Below are 17,934 nucleotides of genomic sequence, written 5' to 3' on the forward strand. Positions count from 1 at the left end.
AGTGTTGGCTTTGGCTTTGCCCAAGGCCGGGAGGGCAACTGCAAACCAGACCTTCCTTTGAGATGACCCAGTGCAGTTCTCCAGAGAGAGTTACGCAGGCATTCTGGCCCGGACCGCCTGGGAGGGAAGACTGTGCCTTTGGCCGGGGTCCGCTCCAACTCCTGACCACCAGACAGGGTGGACTGGGCCCGGAAGTCCAACAGAGCCAAGTGTTTCCTCTGGGATCTACTTGGCCAGGAGTTCTCATTTTTCTCAATTACACAAAAGACCCTGTTACACGAAGGTCAAGCCAAGTGGGATTTGCTATCATTTTCACTGTCGCACTCCACTGTATTTTGTTTGCCGGGGGGAAACAGACCCTGCATAAAGTCTTCCGTGGCAGGAGACTTAAAACTGGTACTGAAAAGATGTTGCTGAGTCGCACTTGCCGAACCTAGCTCGGTCAGTATTGCCCACTGTCCCAGTTTTACCAGTTTTCCCATCAAAGGGTTCACGCTTTGGGCCTTAGCTTTAGCCTATCGTGGAGAAACAGTCTGACGCAAATAAAAACACATAACTTGCTTTTCACAAACATTTTATTTTGGCAAAGAAAATGGTAAGTAGTGTATTCTGTTTGAAGCAAACCCAACAGATGAACGGATCTGCAAACAAACTAGGGGTGGGTTATTGGCAAAACACTCAACATAAGTCTTTAAATAACAAGATTTTTTTTAAACAATTTTTGCATTTTTGAAAGACAGTTTATGGCCAGGTTTTCAGAACACATCAGTCACATTAACTAGCTCACGCCGGCCTCACTGTCAGATGCGTGAGAGCTTACTGTTTGAGTGAAAATCTACTTCCTTGAAATATCTTCTGATCAAATGTATTTCAAGCAACAGGAACAAGAACAGAATAGATGGTCCATTAGCTTTCCCTTCTATTCGGCTTCCAACAAAATGATGACTTATTTAGGCAATTCCTGCCCAAAAGTTATGGGTTGAGCTTTGTTAGATATAAAGTGAAACGATAGGAAACATTTTTTAATGCATGAACATCTTTCACAGCAAAAGTCTACATCAATCACATTGTTATTACAACATAGAAGAGTTGAAACAGCATTTTGTATAGATTTGGAAGAAAGAAACCCATAAGGAGAAACCAAGCATATAGAGGTAGTTGAATAACAACAAGGGGGCGGGGAGGAAGCATTATCTTAATTTCCCTTCCAGTTCATTACAGCGGGAAAGTAAAATGGCTGCTGAACAAACAAGCGGGCTAACAAGCACACCCACACATTTGCCACTGTTTGCACGGCCTGCTTGAGATTTTAATCCTGGCAGGACTGAGCGCGGCCTGAAAAGATGGAGCTAGTGTATCTAAGATAAGCCTATGATGCCACATTGGCCTATTTGCGCTCCTTTTATTTTGCTGTTTATTGTTGTTGCTTTGACAATAGAGAAACAGGCGATTTTTAACATGACGCACAAGCTACCGTGTTGCTTTGTAAACTTCTGTTAATCACATTTGCTGCGACAAATTTTTAAACAGCTACAGAGTCGTGAAGCAAAAGCTTTAGAAGGACACCAGGAACGGAGATTACAGGCACTTCTCTCTCAAGGTTAACTTAGCGCATTGAAAAATAACCACTTGTAAGTGAGAACAACTTCATTTCACCTCTGGATGTGTATCACCAGGATTATAAAACAGTTGAACAGTGGGAGCTATCGTTCTAAGAGGAACTGAATGCGTACATTGTACGTGACTCCTTTTCCTTGTCTCCCTCTGCACTCAGAAAGAAGGGAGGGGCACACACTGTAGCCCATGCAGCCGGCCTGCTTTGCAGAACTGCTTTCAATCTTAAATCAAAACCTCACTCCTCAAGCCCCAGATGGGCTGAAAATCTGTCCTTTTCCATTATCTGGGCTGCCTTCCATTTGCATCCTTATATGCCTCTGCTACGATTTTGCCTCGATAAACAGAAACGGATGCAAAGTCAACATGTTGGGAACTCAAGTTCTGAGTCCTTGAATGAAGCTCCCAACCTGGAAATGGAGTTGGCAGGGGAGCACAGTCCCTGATGGATTCTGGTCTATCCACAGCATGCAATCTGTTTGACAGTAAGAGACCTCTGGGTGCTGTGAACCAGCCTCAGGAGCTCCACGGCTCTGACGGCCAGTCACAGGGGATTATCTGAGCCCAGGCCAGCCCCAGAGGCAGAGCTAGAAACGCCATGGGGCTAGATGCAGTCAGCCTTCAGAAAAGGCAAATTCTCAAAATAGTCAGGTCTCTCGGCCCCATTAAGTCAGGGGCAGGTGCCCTTTTCTCCAAGTTGTCTACAGAAAATTAGTTTAACATTTTTCATTTTCTACATTTTGCTGGGTATTAGCTAGCAGCAGTAGTACAGTACAAAGCAGAAAGGCATCGTATCTGCTTGGTACCTAATATATATATATATGCACACATATATACATATATACACACATATATATACACACAGAAAATAATCTAGGTATAATCTAGGTTAAAACGAGAAAATTATCCAAATAAATGGCACAGTCTACCAAGGGGGATGTCTTGTACTTCTGGCCTAGATTTAGCCTTATGTCTTTTCTCTGTACAATCTTCATACCCAAGCTTGGCAGCAAAATCAGTTTATAAGTGGTGAAAATGGTCATGTTCAGCTGACTACCCCATTCAAGTACATCCCAAAGAAAGCCAAGGCTCATCAGCCTTACATCTGGCCTCCAACCACTGCTGACACAAAAGCTTGCTAGAAGACAACTCAAATGTGTTTTTAGGCTATCGAGAGTACAGTGCAATTCTGCCCAGCCAAGATCTATTTGTTGGAGTTAGGTTCTCATTTATCAACATAAAATATTCTATACTGTAGAATTTTACTTAAAAAAAAACTTTCCTTTCTACTTAGATTATGATGTATGAGGTAACTGCATTTTACTTAACCCCCAACTGCCATTTGAGTCATGAGCCAGTCATACTTACCTTGACTATCTAATAAAATTATGTGTAACAGAAACTGTCCAAAATGTTAAAAATCTGCGAAGTAAGGGGTTCAAAATCAAGCTTGGCTATTAACTGGCTGTGTTATCTGGGCAAAATGTTAAACATTGCAGGGCCCCAGCCTTCTCATCTGTAATGTGGGGATGATAACTGATCTCACAGGGCTGATGTGGAAAAGAAATGATTCCACAAACTTGTGTATGTTCGTGGAATGAACCTGCAAGTACGTGGCTTGGTGGCCGGTACTTACTAGGTTCACAATAAACTTCTGTGGCAGTAGCATAAAGAAATCCCATGAATTAATAAGCACAAAAGTCAGATTGTAAAACTCTTCACTCTGGCATGGCCAAGATTTTTAATACTCTTTGAAGAGCAAATGATGAGCTGGTTATTGAAATGGAGCTAGAACTTAAGACTTCCATTATATCAGAAATTCTAGACCTCCAAAGAGCACTACTTTTTAGTCCTATTGAAATAAGGAAAAATGATCTTGCCCAGAAGTCTCCCTTGTCTCTAACCCTCATTTGTTCCCTAGCCTTTTCATTTTCCCAAACAGACTTGTCTCCAAAAGGAATTAACTGTAAAGCATCAAGTTATAGTCCAAGAATCAGTGGTGCGGATCCCCCCAACTACGTTTCAAGGAGTAGATATGGGTCCTGTGTGTAAAGACAGTGTTTTATGCAAACATGGGCCCCTGATGATATTCTATAACTATGAATAACCTAATCAAAACTATTATTTTTTGAACCTCTCCTAGGCGCTAGACACTCTAAGTGATTTACATAAATACTACCTTATATAACATTCATAACAACTGTATATGTGGCACTGAACACTGCCAATTCCTAGATTAGGACCCTGGGCCCCAGAAAGTGTTAAATCATAAAACAAAAACATCTACCAAGGGGAGATGCTTATGACATTTTCTTTGCTGCATTTGCACTAGATGATGGGAAAATATTTCACTAGAGTCCTAGTGCTACGACCTCGTGGCTGGGCACCAAGTGGGAGGGGGAGACTTTAATTTCCCGCTCCCTGAGCCCTGCAGAATTTGCCTGGGCAGTAACCACGCCTATACTTCCATTTTTCACTAGCCTGGTCTGGCCGCAAACATCATGCCTGGTAACATAACACTCTGACAATATAGCATCCATTTGGCAAGTGCAGAAAAGATCCTTGAGTTTCTGCTTATGTGAATCTCTGTTCTGTTGCCTTGGATCATCTCATTCTCCCTTCTCTGTTTCTGGACGAAGGTGGTGATGAAAGAAGCCAGAACGGTTCCTTGAGGCACTAAGCCCTCCTCAGAGGGGTGGAGGGACCCCGGCATCACATCGGGTGATAATGCCCACGACAGTGTGAATGGTGGGACTCACTTTTTGCCTGTCCTAATCTCTTCACCCCATTGTCATTGTGACACGCCATCCTCAGGGCATTTTTCAGGTTCTCCCGGCACTAAAGGAATCACACTAGCACTAAGCGGGCTAAACAAGACCTCCCTCTTACCTTCTTACCCATTATCCTTCCGCTGTACCTCTATCTTTGGCCTGTAGTGTTTGGGAGGGAAGGCAGTGCTTAGATAAAATCATGGATTCACTATTTCCTTTAAAGAGTTTTACAAACTGAAAAGATAGTTTTTCTGGGTTTTTTTTTTTTTGAGGGTTTCTACCTTTTCTACTGGCTTCATTGCATTTTAATAACAAAGAGCTCTTCTTCATGTGTTTGCACCAGTGCTAGCCAGGTCGTGATCCCCAGAACCCTGAGAAGAGGTGGGGTATGGAGGCTATGATGTGCCAGACTGAAAATCATTCCCTCTGAAGGGTTAAAAATCATCCTGCCTCAGAATCCCACACCTAACTGCACTGGGGAGACATGAGGTTCACTGTAATTAGATTGTTGAGATAAATGCCTACAACAGATTGTTCTGAAAGACACCCCTCAGATTCATCTCTTGGTTGAAAGAAAGTCATTCCTTCAGCCCTACTCCATATAACACAGAGAGAATGGATTATTTTACCTCACCCTGGCTTATTCCATAATGTATGCCAAATCCCTTGTGTATCTTATATTGTTGAACCCAAACTGAAAGCCAAATGGAACCTGCGAAGATCAGTAATCTCTATGTGACCCTGAACTTCCTCTAACCTTCCAATGGGGTAGATCCGGAAATCGTTCGAGAACTGGTTTAAGAATCACAGTTACATGTGATAAAAGCAAAAATGGCACATTTCTAGTACTGTTATTTCCCCCTTGGTACACGGTAAACCACGTTAATAAATAAAGTAACTGGCTTCTTAGTAACATACACTTAAATAGTCACAAACACACATGTAGAAAAAAGGATACTGTAGTGCAAAAAATAAATTATTAAAACGGATAGAACGATGAACCTTATTTTACACAATGCTGTATAAACCCTGAACCATGTGGAATGAGAACTCAAGTCAGTGAAATAACACGACGTTATTAGTATCTGTGTGTCACATTTCAACCACACACTTAACTATGCAAGAAAGAAAATTAAAGCAAAACCACTTTAAACTTTCGGAAAAGTTTATGTCGAAATCAAAGGAATTTTTTTCTTCTGGGCTTTTAAACACCTCTGCTGAGCATGTCGTTGTGCAGCATGTCAAGAAGCATCTTAAGACAGAAAGTTTCAAACAGGTCCCATGCTTTTGGTCTTTCTACACATTTTCTCTCTGTGACCAACAGCAAGGAAATGCCTGTTTGATACTTCCTTCTCTTAAGATGTTATTGCAATTAGATATATTTACAAGATGACTCCCCCAAGGGCGGTGGGGAGGGTGGGCCTTCCTCTTCAGCAATCCACTCTCACTAGTTTTGGTTTCGGGATATAAAGGCCAGGACTCGCCGAATGCCGTTCAGTCTATCCTTTAAGGACCTCATAGCTAGGAATGGGAGCTGAGCTCGGCTTTCCAGTGGGAGAACCGCTAACGTCCACCAGCACCAGGCTGGGCCATTTGGGTTAACCTACAACAGAGAAACACATGGGTTCATCCCATTTTCACAGAAGTGAGCTCAGTCTGCAGGTTTCCCACACCGCACGGTAAATGTCGCAGGACGAACTGCTTCTGTGTACGGCAGACCCTGCTGATCACGCCCAGGTCTACATCCCCTTATCCGAGCTGGGCGTGTAGCCACCCAGAAAACAAAGGCTGCCTTGAGCCAGGGGAGGCCACAAGACCAGGTTCTGGCTAATGAGATGTAAACAGAAGTTCTATGTGTAACTCCCGGATCATGCGCCGGGAACAGGTCCTGGGCCCGCCACCTTACTCTTTCTCTCCCCCCAGCTCCCGGCCAGAGCGTGAACATGGTGACGACCAGCCTTCTTCTATCAGAAAGACGGGGCAACATTCTGAGGATGGTAGAGATCTGCGATGTAGGACACTGGATCTCTGAATGATCTCATGGAACAGAGCTGCCCCAGCTCTCTATCTGGTTCAAGCCACGGTTATTTTTAGTAGTTGTTAAAGCAAACAAATCAATATCCTAACAGATACCCTATACCTCCCAGCCAGTGTGATTCTGTGAGCTAGAATATCTACCACTCAGTCTGTTCCATTTCAAAGATTCTGTTTAGGTTCTTTGGACTGACACCTACCACCTGTGGGCCTTCAATTCCCATGATCCCTTGGGCTCGACATGTCTCTTAACTCCCTTTATTTCCCTGCTCCTGGCTGAAGGCAATATAGTTCCCACATGCCATGTCACTCTACAAGGCCACAGCTAGCTTCTCCTCTGAAACCAAAGCCTATGATCCACAGCCCCAAAGCACAGCAATCCCACTCTGCAAAATTTCCAGTTAGAAAACACATTCACATTAGAAATGTATTCGGTCCCCAGGTTTCTTTTTTAATAACGACCCTTCCCATCCCACATGAGTCCTTTACCGAAATTCAGTTTGTCAGCAGCGTCTCAGGTACACGTTTTAGACACTGGTGACTTATTTCCTGTGAAGCCTGAAATGAGCTCTCGACTCGCAACTTCCAGAAGATGGGTTTAGGACTATACAGAACCCCACTCTGGTCAGACCACCTACATATTTGCCTCCAAATTGGTTCACCTGATTCTCCCCAAACCTTGCTGCCTTCTTGGCTTCTCTGTGCCTGTAGCTTCTGAATTCTTCTTTGCCCCTCACTGTGAGCTGTAACAGGCTCTCCCTCCTATTATTAGTTCTGGATATGAAATTGACATATTCTAAACTATCTTTCCCAGGGCCATTAACAAAGACATTTAAGGTGATGTTAATACTTGCAGCTATTTCTGAGATTTCTGAGAAATCTCCTCCCAAAGCTTAGAAAATTCTTATTAATGGGACCTCTGGGGCTGCAACACTGACTAGATCAAACTGGATGATTTTTTAAATTATTATTATAATTTTTTTGCTGCTGCCAAAGCAATATGATAATGGTTCTAATAAGAAAGGAAATGAGCCCAAGATTTCAGCTTTCTGTGTCATCGAGCCCTTATGAATCACTCTCTGGCATCTGTGTTTTTTCTTGAGGAATATGCTGTGTCATTGCTGATTGCTACCTTCTGCCTGACTGAGGAAGAATGCTTTCCAAAAGGTGAAGGGGAACGTTACACTTGATCATGAGCTTGCTCATAGCTCTGACGTAGTTCTGAGTCACAGTGGCCCAGAGCCAGGAGCTGGGTCACTGGGAAGCACTGACTGGACTTTCTCCCTTCAACATTCATGCCTTTGCATGGGGGGGTAGGTGGGAAAGAGGCACGTTTGTGGTCTGGAGAAAGTGAGACATTTCAGTCCATTAGGGAACAGACCGGTGTTTTACAGCCCCAGATGCAAGAAGAAGAGGGGACTTGGAAGACCTCCTCTCCCACCTCCCTCATTTCAGAGCTGGGAGAAAGGTTGAGAGAGGAGAAGGGACTTATCCAAGGTCACACAGCTAGAGTGGTAAGGACCAGTCTCTTGGCAGGGAAATCAGAACATACATATTCCAACTCACTACTGTGACAGAGTGAAAGCAAACAATCAAGGAAGTCATGGAAGTGATGATGTAGGGAGCCAGCTCAGAATGTGGGAGAGGTGATCATGGGCAAATATTTAACTAGCTTATCTCCAACCTGGTCTTAGAGAGAGAGTATTGTCTGATTTATACCAGGCAAACAAAGCTTAGAGAAACTTAACTATCTCCAATTTCCTGAAAAGCTTCTGATCTGCAGCTTGATCTCTCAAGTGGACCTGTCTCCCCAGGAAACAGACTAATCCAGTAGAACCTAATGAACTGCTTTCTAGTATAATTCAGCCAAGGGTAGATTTAAAGATTGGGTCTGTTTGCTCAGGACCTGCTCACCCCTGATGAGAACAATGACAAGGGTCTAGACATACGAGGCTAAGGAGAGAGGGACCCAGGTGTGAGAAGATTCTGGGGTTTGCAGTTCGAATCCTGTAAGTTAGCTGGTCCCAACTCCCTGCTCCTACAGCAATGGGGAAGAGAGTTATGGGACTCCCCAGAACTGGAAACCTTTGGTCTCAGCTCCCAGGATACCCTTCTCTTAAGCCTGGCCTTTGCGTGAATCTTGTCACTCCCACATATTACTGTGGTGTGACTCTGGACCCTCACTCAAAGTTCTTCTGTTGATGGTGTTTGTGTTCTCAAACTCTCACCTGACTTATTTCTCAAAACCTGTCTTGGATCCAAGTTCCTACTGCTTTACTTTACTGCTCCAATTCTGACTCAGGATCCATCTTCCTCTCTGTTCCTGGTCTGCCAAATGGCAACCGTGCACCCACCTGATCCCAAGCCCTAGGCTCTCTCATCCAGTGGGGGCAGTCCATTACAAAAAGACATATTCATGTACCTGGGGATCAGCATCTTTCTCTGGCATGGGACCAAAGTGACTGATTATCCGATTCTTCAGAGATGATTTGAGCGAATGAAACCACGATGACGCTTGCTCATAGACACAATTATGCAATCCCATGAGCTCAGCATAATCGTCTCCTTGAACCTGAAAGTACCAAAGTGGAAATGAAGCACTCTGTACCTTCTCCACCACTCCCAAGGCTGCTGCTGACACAGACTCCCTTGGGCATCCAGCCTGCCCCCCTAGGAAGGCTTGCCCACCCGGCCTTCTCCAGTGTGGTATGTGAACGTCTCCTCTGCCAGAGGATGGGCTGTGCATAACTTGTTGAGGGGCAGGAGGAAGGATAAAGTCTCCTCTGGGTAAATTAGCTGAAACAGCAAGACAGGTAGGAAACCAGAGGGGCGCACTGGCTTGAGTGGAGGCATGCTGTCCAACTAGCTTACGCTGCTTTATGCCTCTCTCCTTTTCATGTTTTATATCTGGTTTCCCATTGCGCACTGGCAAAAGAGACCTGAGTATGTCTGTGTCTCACTGTGTAACTCTATTTTGCATGTCAAATACATTCATTCACCAATCAAACATTTACTAATCTTGTACCATGTAGTGAATGTAAACATAAATGAACGTGGAATTATTTACCTTTTCTTCTACCCATTAGTCCAGAACACCAAAGATTAACTGGACATGTTATTTTTCTGCTTTATGGTACGATGGGTTTTAGGGAAGAACTGTTAAGCAGGCTGCATGTTTAAAATTACAAATGTACGGGGGCACCTGAGTAGCTCAGTGGGTTAAGCATCTGCTTCGGTTCAGGTCATGATCCCAGCCACCAGGGATCAGGCCCCATTATCAGGCTCCCTGAGCCTGCTTCTCCCTTTCCCTCAGTCTGCCATTCCCCTGCTTGAGCTGTCAAATAAATAAATAAAATATTTTAAAAAAATACAAACATACATGTGAATCTATAATTATCTCAAAAAGACAAAGTTGGAAAATATAAATAAATTGATACATAAAATGCACAAGTGTAGCTATTGCTCCTTATCTACCCCTTGACATCTGTGGCAGAGACCTGACTCCTAGGCTGAACGGGCCTCTGCGTGGTTGGTCTGGCTTGCCATTTCTCACACATGAATAGGACTCAGCAGCTAGGCAGAGAAAGCCAGGACATGGAGCGCTCCTGGTGCCATTCTACAGCCAAACAGCAATCCAGCAGCATTCAGTGTCACCATAACAATTTGGTGAGAAATCCCAAGACCCCCAACAGCGCTGAGAAATTCTTTTGCAAACATCTTTGTGGGCCAAGCTACAGGGATAGCCTGGCCTTGGGATTCATGGCACTGGCCGCCCTCACCTTTTGGTCTTCAATGTATTCAATGTCAGCTGTATTGTAGCCATCTCGGTGGCCCTGATGGAGGACCCGGAAGCGCCTCTTGCCTATGCTGTCCACCACTGAGCGGCCATCAGCAAAGAACTGCACATTTCTGATCTCCAGGATGCAGCCGTATTCCGCGAACCTGCTTAATAGGGTATGAGTACAGACGTAAATCCTTGAGTCATTTCTGTGCCCTGGCCCTGAACCATTTCTGTAATCCCAGGCTGTGCCTCGAGGGACTTCTGCCTATTTGCCTGTGCTGGGGTCCACGGCGGCAACTACACAACAGGCAGAGTCTGTGCAAAGAAAAATGTTTATGCGATAACCTAACTGCTCTCGTGTATGGAGCATACACTGTGTATTAGGTCCTGTGCTCAGTGTTTTATGCGCGTTAACTCGCCAACCCTCCCGACAAGCCCAGTGAGGTAGGCACTATTGTGCCCACTCTGCAGATAAGGACACTGAGTCACAGAAATAACTCGTCCAAAGTCAAACTTGCTCAGGCTGGAGCCAGAATGTAAAGCCAGGCAGTGTGACTCCCAGGTCCACAGTCTTCCAGTGAAACAAACTGTAGAGTAAATGCCACTCGTTTAACAGATTAATCCTGGGGTTCCTTTATATAGGCAGCCTATTACATGGTAGGCTAGGGGCCAGGGAGACCATGGTCTCTATGAACACTCACGGTCACGGACTGACTAAATCTCGGGAGCTCCCGTCTTCTGGGAGCGCCCCAAAGTCAACCCAAATCCCTCTCCAGCCAAGCCTCCCTTCACCCTCCATAGTTCTCCACTTACCCTTTGACGGGATCTCCAAGGCACATGCCGAACTGCCTTGTGCCTGTCTCAATGCATCTACGAATCATCAGGCGGTAACAAGGCTCGAAGATGTGCAGGGGACAAGGAACGGTGGGATAGGCCATAGTACACACGAAAATAGGCACGTTCTTATTTAAGCTGTCAGGAAGAGCAAATGATGTGGATGTCTCAAAGCAATGGAGCAGAACACAGAAAAGTTGATCAAACGTCCCCTTGTGGTTCCCAAGGAGACCTCAAATTTCGATGGCTGATTAAAAAAAAAAATCCTGAGATGCCACGGACACTACGGGCTGAGTCCCGTTACCTGGTGCAGAGGTTAGCCTAAGCACTGAGAAATTGAAACCGATATTCTATACGTTCTAATTTGCCTAAAGACGTCCTCTAGTACCTTCACATGGTGGGTGATAGCTATTCCTCAATCTTTTTTTTTTTTTTTTTTTTTAATGCTCTCTACTCAAAACAATCTCTTCAGATGTCGTGCTGGTGGTAAAAGTGGACCCAGCCCTCCAGGGGGATGGTGGGAAAATCTCTGCAAGGTCTCCATCAGCATCTCAAATTTACAAAGCCCCCAGGAGACCTGCTGGGCAGACCCAGCCAGAAGGACGAGGGAGTAGCAGAGAGGTAAGGTGCTAGTCTAGTGATGCTCAAAAGCTCCTGTGCATCAGTCACCAGGGGGCCCTCGGTCCAGACAGTGGGCTGCAGGACCCCTGAGATACTGGTATATTAGCTCTGGAGTTAGGACCCAGGAGTCTGCCCTTCAACAAGTGCCCATGAAGAAGCAGACGCACAGCCTGATGGGAAACCACCAACCGGCCCAGCGCCTCCTCCATCACCGTTCTCTTCTTCGTCTGGTAAATCCAGTACTGGAACTTATCAATAGCTATAAGACCATCTGCCCACATCCCCGCAGTATTAAGTTTAGGACTTCTTTAAATAGATATCCCTCTAGTATACCCCAGTGTTTATTCATAAGACACTAAGTGATATTGGAGATAAGGGCTCAGAGAAACTCAAGGCAAATTTAAGAATCAGAAATAAAGATGCCCTGAGTAGATCTACTCTAAGTCAAGGAGAAAAACAAGGATTTAATTTCTAGCTTCTCAGGAGAACATATCATCCGAAGTGAGAGGCTCGCTCAAACGAAGCTGTGGCAGTTCAGAGGTGTTCTCTGTAAGGGGGGCACCTTTTGCCACCAGGCACCTGGCCCCCAGAATGCTGTGAGGATTCCAGTGGGGATGGGAAGGCGGGAGGCAGCAGTAGAAGAGGCAGAAGGGAGAGACTGCCTCCCGCTTTTTCCCAGTGGGCTGCTCTTCCAGCGGAGGAGCCCTCCTTCCTTGCCTCCTTACCCTGCCTCCCCCATGGGCCAGGCAGAGGAAGCACCGAACAAGCAGCAGTCTCACTATTACCATTACCATTAATTAAGTACTTACTGTGCACTAGCTCATTTAATCTTCGCAAGTCCGTGGGGTAAGAACGGATTATTCCCAAGCTACAGATGAGGAAACTGAGGTCCAGAGAGGTCAAGGGACTTGCCTGAGGTCCTGAAGTGTACTCGCTTTGTGGCAGAATTGGGTCACAAACCCAGGTCTGGTTGGCACCAAAGTTCTTAACCTCACAGAACCTGCTTAAGTATTTGCAGTCTTTTGTACACTCCATGAGTTCCCCTGATTAGCTACTCCAAATTTACTCCTACCTCCTACCAGCAACACCCAGGCACAAGTGCCAAGATGTGACCTGGTCAATGGTCTGTGGTGCGTGGGTAAGCGCTGAGCAACTGGCTTCTGGGGGAAGCTCTGGCTTACAGCATTTGCCAATTTCTATAGTGTAGATACTCTCACCAAGGCCAATGTCAAGCTACCAAAATGATATCATCAAGTGAAAAGTTAGGAAGAAATGTGCACATTCAGTTCTATGAGCCTCTGTGGGTCAAACTGAAAAAGAAAAAAGAGAAAACGTGCATATACATACTTAGAAAGTTCTTCCATTTCTTCTTCATAAAGCCTCCTTCGTTCCTTGAGTTCTTCTGGAAGGAATTTAGCTATTAGCTCTTCCATTATGACATTTTTGCTGTATTTTCTGGATGCCAAGCACTAAAGGGGGAACAGGGCAATGAAATACTAATCAGTCTTCAGAAAAACACAAAGCACGCCTGCTTTTGTCAGTAGGATAGTCGAATGACCCACATATTGGAGTAATTTGGACCCATGTATTAGCAGGTGATAAATCATACTGCATATATTCTCTGGATATTACATGTGACTAATTACCTTTATAATTAGGCAAAAATATTTTAACAAGGGAAAAAGACCTGTGTTGAAGTTCTAAAAATCTCATAGCTTCCCTAAAATGCTCAAATTGAGATTATGTGCTTGTGAAAAAGGTGGGAGGGCAAATCTTTCCCTTTCCTTTTCTGGTTACTGCATTTACAAGCTCATGAAAATGGTCTCCATCTGGGATATACTGAAAGTCTGGTCAAAATGTTTGGGGCATGAAAAAGCCATTTTCAAACACTGATCTTTTCCTGACCTGTCCCATACCCACGGCACCCCACCCCAATGCTCGGCTTCTGGATACTGTCAGTCTAAATATTCCCCCCGCCCAGCTTTAGCTAAAAACAAAACAACAACTAAATACTGGTGATTTTTTTAATCTGTTTTTTAGATATATCATCTAGGTTATCACTGAAATTATGTTATAAACCATGATTTCAGAGCCAAACTCAGGTCCATTGGTCACTACTATCCTCGCAAACACCCCTACTCCATACATATCCAGGGATCCGTAAGCAATGGGAATTTAACTGTGTGAACCAGACAATGAGAGTTAAAACATCTGCGAATTGCTTGCTACGGACACTACCCATAGAGACCCAGCAGGGGGAGCTCCTGGGTATAAAATTGCTTGTTGGAGACCCTTTTTCCATTCCCAGTATGGGCTCTGTGTGTCTATTCTGCAGTGAACGTGATTGGCATAAAATATTTATCGCTCTTGGACACAGTGTAAGTGCGCCCCTGTGCCAATACACAGAGACAGACAAGAATATTTTCTAGCCCCTGAGTCTGGGACCCCGCAGCATCTGCTCTTAGGATGCCTTCCCAGCCCCTGCTACCGCCTAATGGCGGATCAGCTGCTTTGCCCAGTCCCAGTCTTTGGGGAAAAGCAATGACTCAGGAGGTTGCTAATCCAGACTCCACCGCTGATGCTAAAACAGAAACCCAGGAAAGGCACATACTGAGATGTTAACAGCGGTTTTCTCCGGGTGCTCAGCAAGAGCAGGTTCTTCTTTCTGTTTACATGAATGTTGTAGTGTTACCACAACACACGTGTATTGTTATGTATAAGGACCATGGGCTCCTCACCCACCATCAGGCCAGCACACACCCAGGATTATCCTGGTTGATTATTTCACTCCATTCCCTTTGTTCAAACGTTTGGGTGTTGGGAAAGCTCAGCAGGTGACTTTTCTGGACCTACATTCACCTAGAGACAGCCTGGCATTTCTGCCCTCTCCTTGGGGACAACAAGGGTCAAGGAACTTTAAGACTGACTATAATGTGTCGTGCACAAGTCCCCAGGGGAGGGAAAACAAGATGGGCTCCCAGGTGTTCCTGTGCTACAGGAAAGTCCTCCAGTCCACCTGAAAAACAATGGTGGCTGCCTGTGTGGTTCCTTTTGGAGGACCTGGAAGCTGCAGAGCTTTTCAAGTGGCCAAATATCTGCTAGTAAGTACAGCAGCTCACGGGGTGGGGGTGGGGGGCATGGAACAAGGACTACACTGAAGGTCTGTGAGGTTTTTCTGGGGACCTGGGAGTGATACCTTCAAACCACAGAATAAACAAGGATGATGAGAAGACATCAGCACTCATCTCGTCCAAGCCCAGAGAGGACAGAGGATTCACCTAAGATTGCAATGAATCAGGTGCCATGATAGGCTTAGCACCAGGATCCCTGTTTGTCCTCAATTTAATCCTTTTGGTTCCATCACAAATTAGTTTCACTATTTACAGTTCATAAAAACCTAGATGTTGCCCCATTTTCCTGAAGGACTTTGTGAAGAGCGGAGGGGTAGCTCTAAGACAGGAAAAATAGATAGATGGCCTGAGGGAGTATTTTTCCCTAGCACAGTGCACTGGCTTGGGATCCAACAGGACACCATTTTGGTATCCAGTTCCAAATAAGCTAACACAATCAAGACAGAAAGAATGTCTTACCTGTGCAAGACCATCTTTGCACAGTGGACACTTTGCATTGTGATCTAGGCATCTTTCAAGGCATTTTAAACAAAATGTATGTCCACAAGGTGTTGTGACTGGCTCATAGAATAATCTGAAATTTAGGAATCAAAATGGAAGAAACATGCAATAAGATGAAAAATAAAAGACAGAGCTAGTCAATGTTAAGGTTTTACAGTACTGGAAAATTCTATGTAAGGGGGGGGTGTCTTTCCTTTTTAAAATAATTCCCTGCTGTTTCTGCACTTCAGAAAAGCATTTGCTTTTTTATTCCTGAGCTGGATTTTTTAAAAAATGCATTTATCAACATTTATGACATAGCTAGATCATTTTGTAACATCAGTTCTAGTCAGTCTCTTCTGACTGGCATCTAAAATGTTTTTCCCTGTCAGATCCCAGAAAAATAGAGATTAATGCCCAGAGTGTCTGAATAGATTCTGTTCTAAAATATTTAGCAAACCTGTTCACCTAAATATATGTAAACACACACACAGATAAACACACACACTCTGTCTCACACATTTACTCATTTAAGTACTTAATATCATATGTACAGTGCAAAAAGACTTGGCTTGTTTGCTAACCTTGACTCCATTTTTCACCTAAGCAATGTTTACTGCCTGAAGGATCTCAATATTGCACCTGTAACAAATAGATGACTACCTTTTGTATGAATGGATCATTTTCTTAGAAGCAGTAGAGTAATACTGTCAATGTGTTTATTGATCCACACACACACACACACACACACATGCATATGCAGATCTGTCTCCATATACTTCAATTAGATCCCACTTTAATTGCTTTGCAGGAGCTGGATATTTTCAAAGCAATCTGGGGAATCTTTTAAAAAAGCTGTTCTATACATTCAGAGATTCATGGATTTACTTTGCTTAAAAAGAAAGGCTCACCTGCATCAGGACCACTGGGTGGGGGCAGCTGAAGATGGTGGTTCAGAAGTGGGACCCGCGCTCACCAAAGGACAGACAGAAGGGAAAGACAGATGCCTGACCAGCCTCTTTTGACCTCACAGGAGTGTTCAGTTGAGAGGAAGAGGCAGCCAGCTGCACAGCCCCCTCGTGTGGCCAGGAGGTGCAACAACAGCCTGGCGCACAGAGCCAGGCTGAGCAGAAGGATCAAAATGTCAGAGAGGAAGAGTACCCAGAAAAAAACTGAACCCCCCCAACCAGAATGAAAGTGAGGTCCAGAGGGGAGGAAGTCGCTTCTAGTTGGCAGATCAAAGTCTATCCAATGTCCACCTTCCAGTGGCGTGCTCCCTCTGTTCAAACAATGATTCTCGACCACTGCTGTTTGTGAGAATCACCTGGGGAGCTTTTCCTTTAAACAGCTTTACTGATGTGTAATTGACATGCATGAGCTGCACATACTCCAAGTTTACAGGTTAGTAAGTTTTAAACTATGTGCACACCTATGAAACCATTTCCACGATCCAGGTCATGAACATATCCGTCACCCCCCAATACTGCCTCATGTTCCTTTGTAAATCCTACCTCCTGCTCCCCTCTCCCAGCCTCCACCACCATCTGGGGAACTTTTAAGCACCATACAGTTGCCAGGGACCACGCTTGCAGAGATTCAGATCCGTTGGTCCAAGGTAAGGGCCAGGCATCAGGATTTTTTTTTTTAAAGCTCCTGGGTGGTTTTAATTAAAGTGCAGCCAGGATTGAAAATCACTGGATTCCACAATCTTACTAATCTCTGCACAGATGAATCCTGTACTGGTCTCCAAACTGAATTATCAGAGCCACCTGTAGAGCTTCAAAAACAGACACCGTGAAGCTCTACTGGGTCAAGTGTGCGATTTAGCAGGTCAAAGGGAGGGACAGAGATTTGATATTTTTAACAAGCCAGTGAAAGACTAGCAGCTGCTGGCACATTCCCCTCTTTCTTGATTAAAAAAATTCTAGTGGAATTTGAGGGAAAAGCATCTCGTGGGAAAGAAATGAATAGTTTCTTAAGAGAAATCAGTTTAAATTTAACAAGCTATCCACGAAACGGATTCTCACTTACTCATTTAGCAAACGTGCTCTGCGTGCTGACGCAGAACTAGGTTCTGGCAGTATGACAAGTATAAGAAGGCATCTGACTTCTAGGAGACGAGAGGACACACACTGAACAGGTCATTGAAAAAGTGAATTTAATAAGTCTGTACCAGTACAAATAATAATTTTTAAAGTGTTGAAATTAGAAAAAAAAAAATAAACAATCACATGAAGGTCTGGAGTAGGAGAGAGACTTTTGATAGGTTCACTTTTCTACATTTTGAATGTTATATTCCTGTTTTAGAAAGCAGCTCATTTGTTTAACAGAATTAATATATTTTTGTTATTAAATTGGCCAAAACGTAAGATTAATTTTCAAAAAACACTATGATGGCGGTCCTAACCAGTGTACTAAGGAAGAAGGAAAAAAAAAGTATGAGGATTAGAATGGAAAACACCAAATCTGTCATTATTCACACATGGTGTGATGGTGACCTGGTCAAATCTAAAAGAATCCACAGAGGGTACTGGGTGGCTCAGTCAGCTGAGTGTCCAACTCTTGGTTTCAGCTCAGGCAGTGATCTCAGGGTCATGGAATTGAGCCTCCTGTCAGGCTCTGCGCTCAGCAGGAAGTCTGCTTAAAGAATGACTCCCCCTTTCCCTCT

At 44.4% G+C, this 17,934-nt stretch overlaps 1 protein-coding gene across 6 annotated transcripts in view; it reads right to left on the minus strand.

The window, feature by feature from the left end:
• Positions 1-557: 557 nt before the first annotated feature.
• The window catches only part of LONRF3 (LON peptidase N-terminal domain and ring finger 3), a 38,860-nt gene continuing 21,483 nt past the window's right edge, over positions 558-17,934 (minus strand). For 3 of the 6 annotated variants that reach the window (XM_045068258.1, XM_045068256.1, XM_045068254.1), the window contains 6 exons: positions 15,246-15,360; positions 13,003-13,124; positions 11,014-11,172; positions 10,199-10,361; positions 8,842-8,991; positions 558-5,988 (listed from right to left, as the gene is read on the minus strand). In XM_045068258.1, the coding sequence (XP_044924193.1) occupies positions 5,833-5,988; positions 8,842-8,991; positions 10,199-10,361; positions 11,014-11,172; positions 13,003-13,124; positions 15,246-15,360 (865 nt within the window). In that variant the 3' untranslated portion in view covers positions 558-5,832. Of the gene's footprint in view, positions 5,989-8,841; positions 8,992-10,198; positions 10,365-11,013; positions 11,173-13,002; positions 13,125-15,245; positions 15,361-17,934 lie in introns of all 6 variants that reach the window. The other 3 variants (XM_045068257.1, XM_045068255.1, XM_045068253.1) reach the window with 1 other exon arrangement.

This window comes from Mustela putorius, unplaced genomic scaffold, assembly GCF_011764305.1.
Source record: "Mustela putorius furo isolate JIRA1106 unplaced genomic scaffold, ASM1176430v1.1 tig00003901_pilon_pilon_pilon, whole genome shotgun sequence".
In the NCBI taxonomy this organism is placed as follows: domain Eukaryota; kingdom Metazoa; phylum Chordata; class Mammalia; order Carnivora; family Mustelidae; genus Mustela; species Mustela putorius.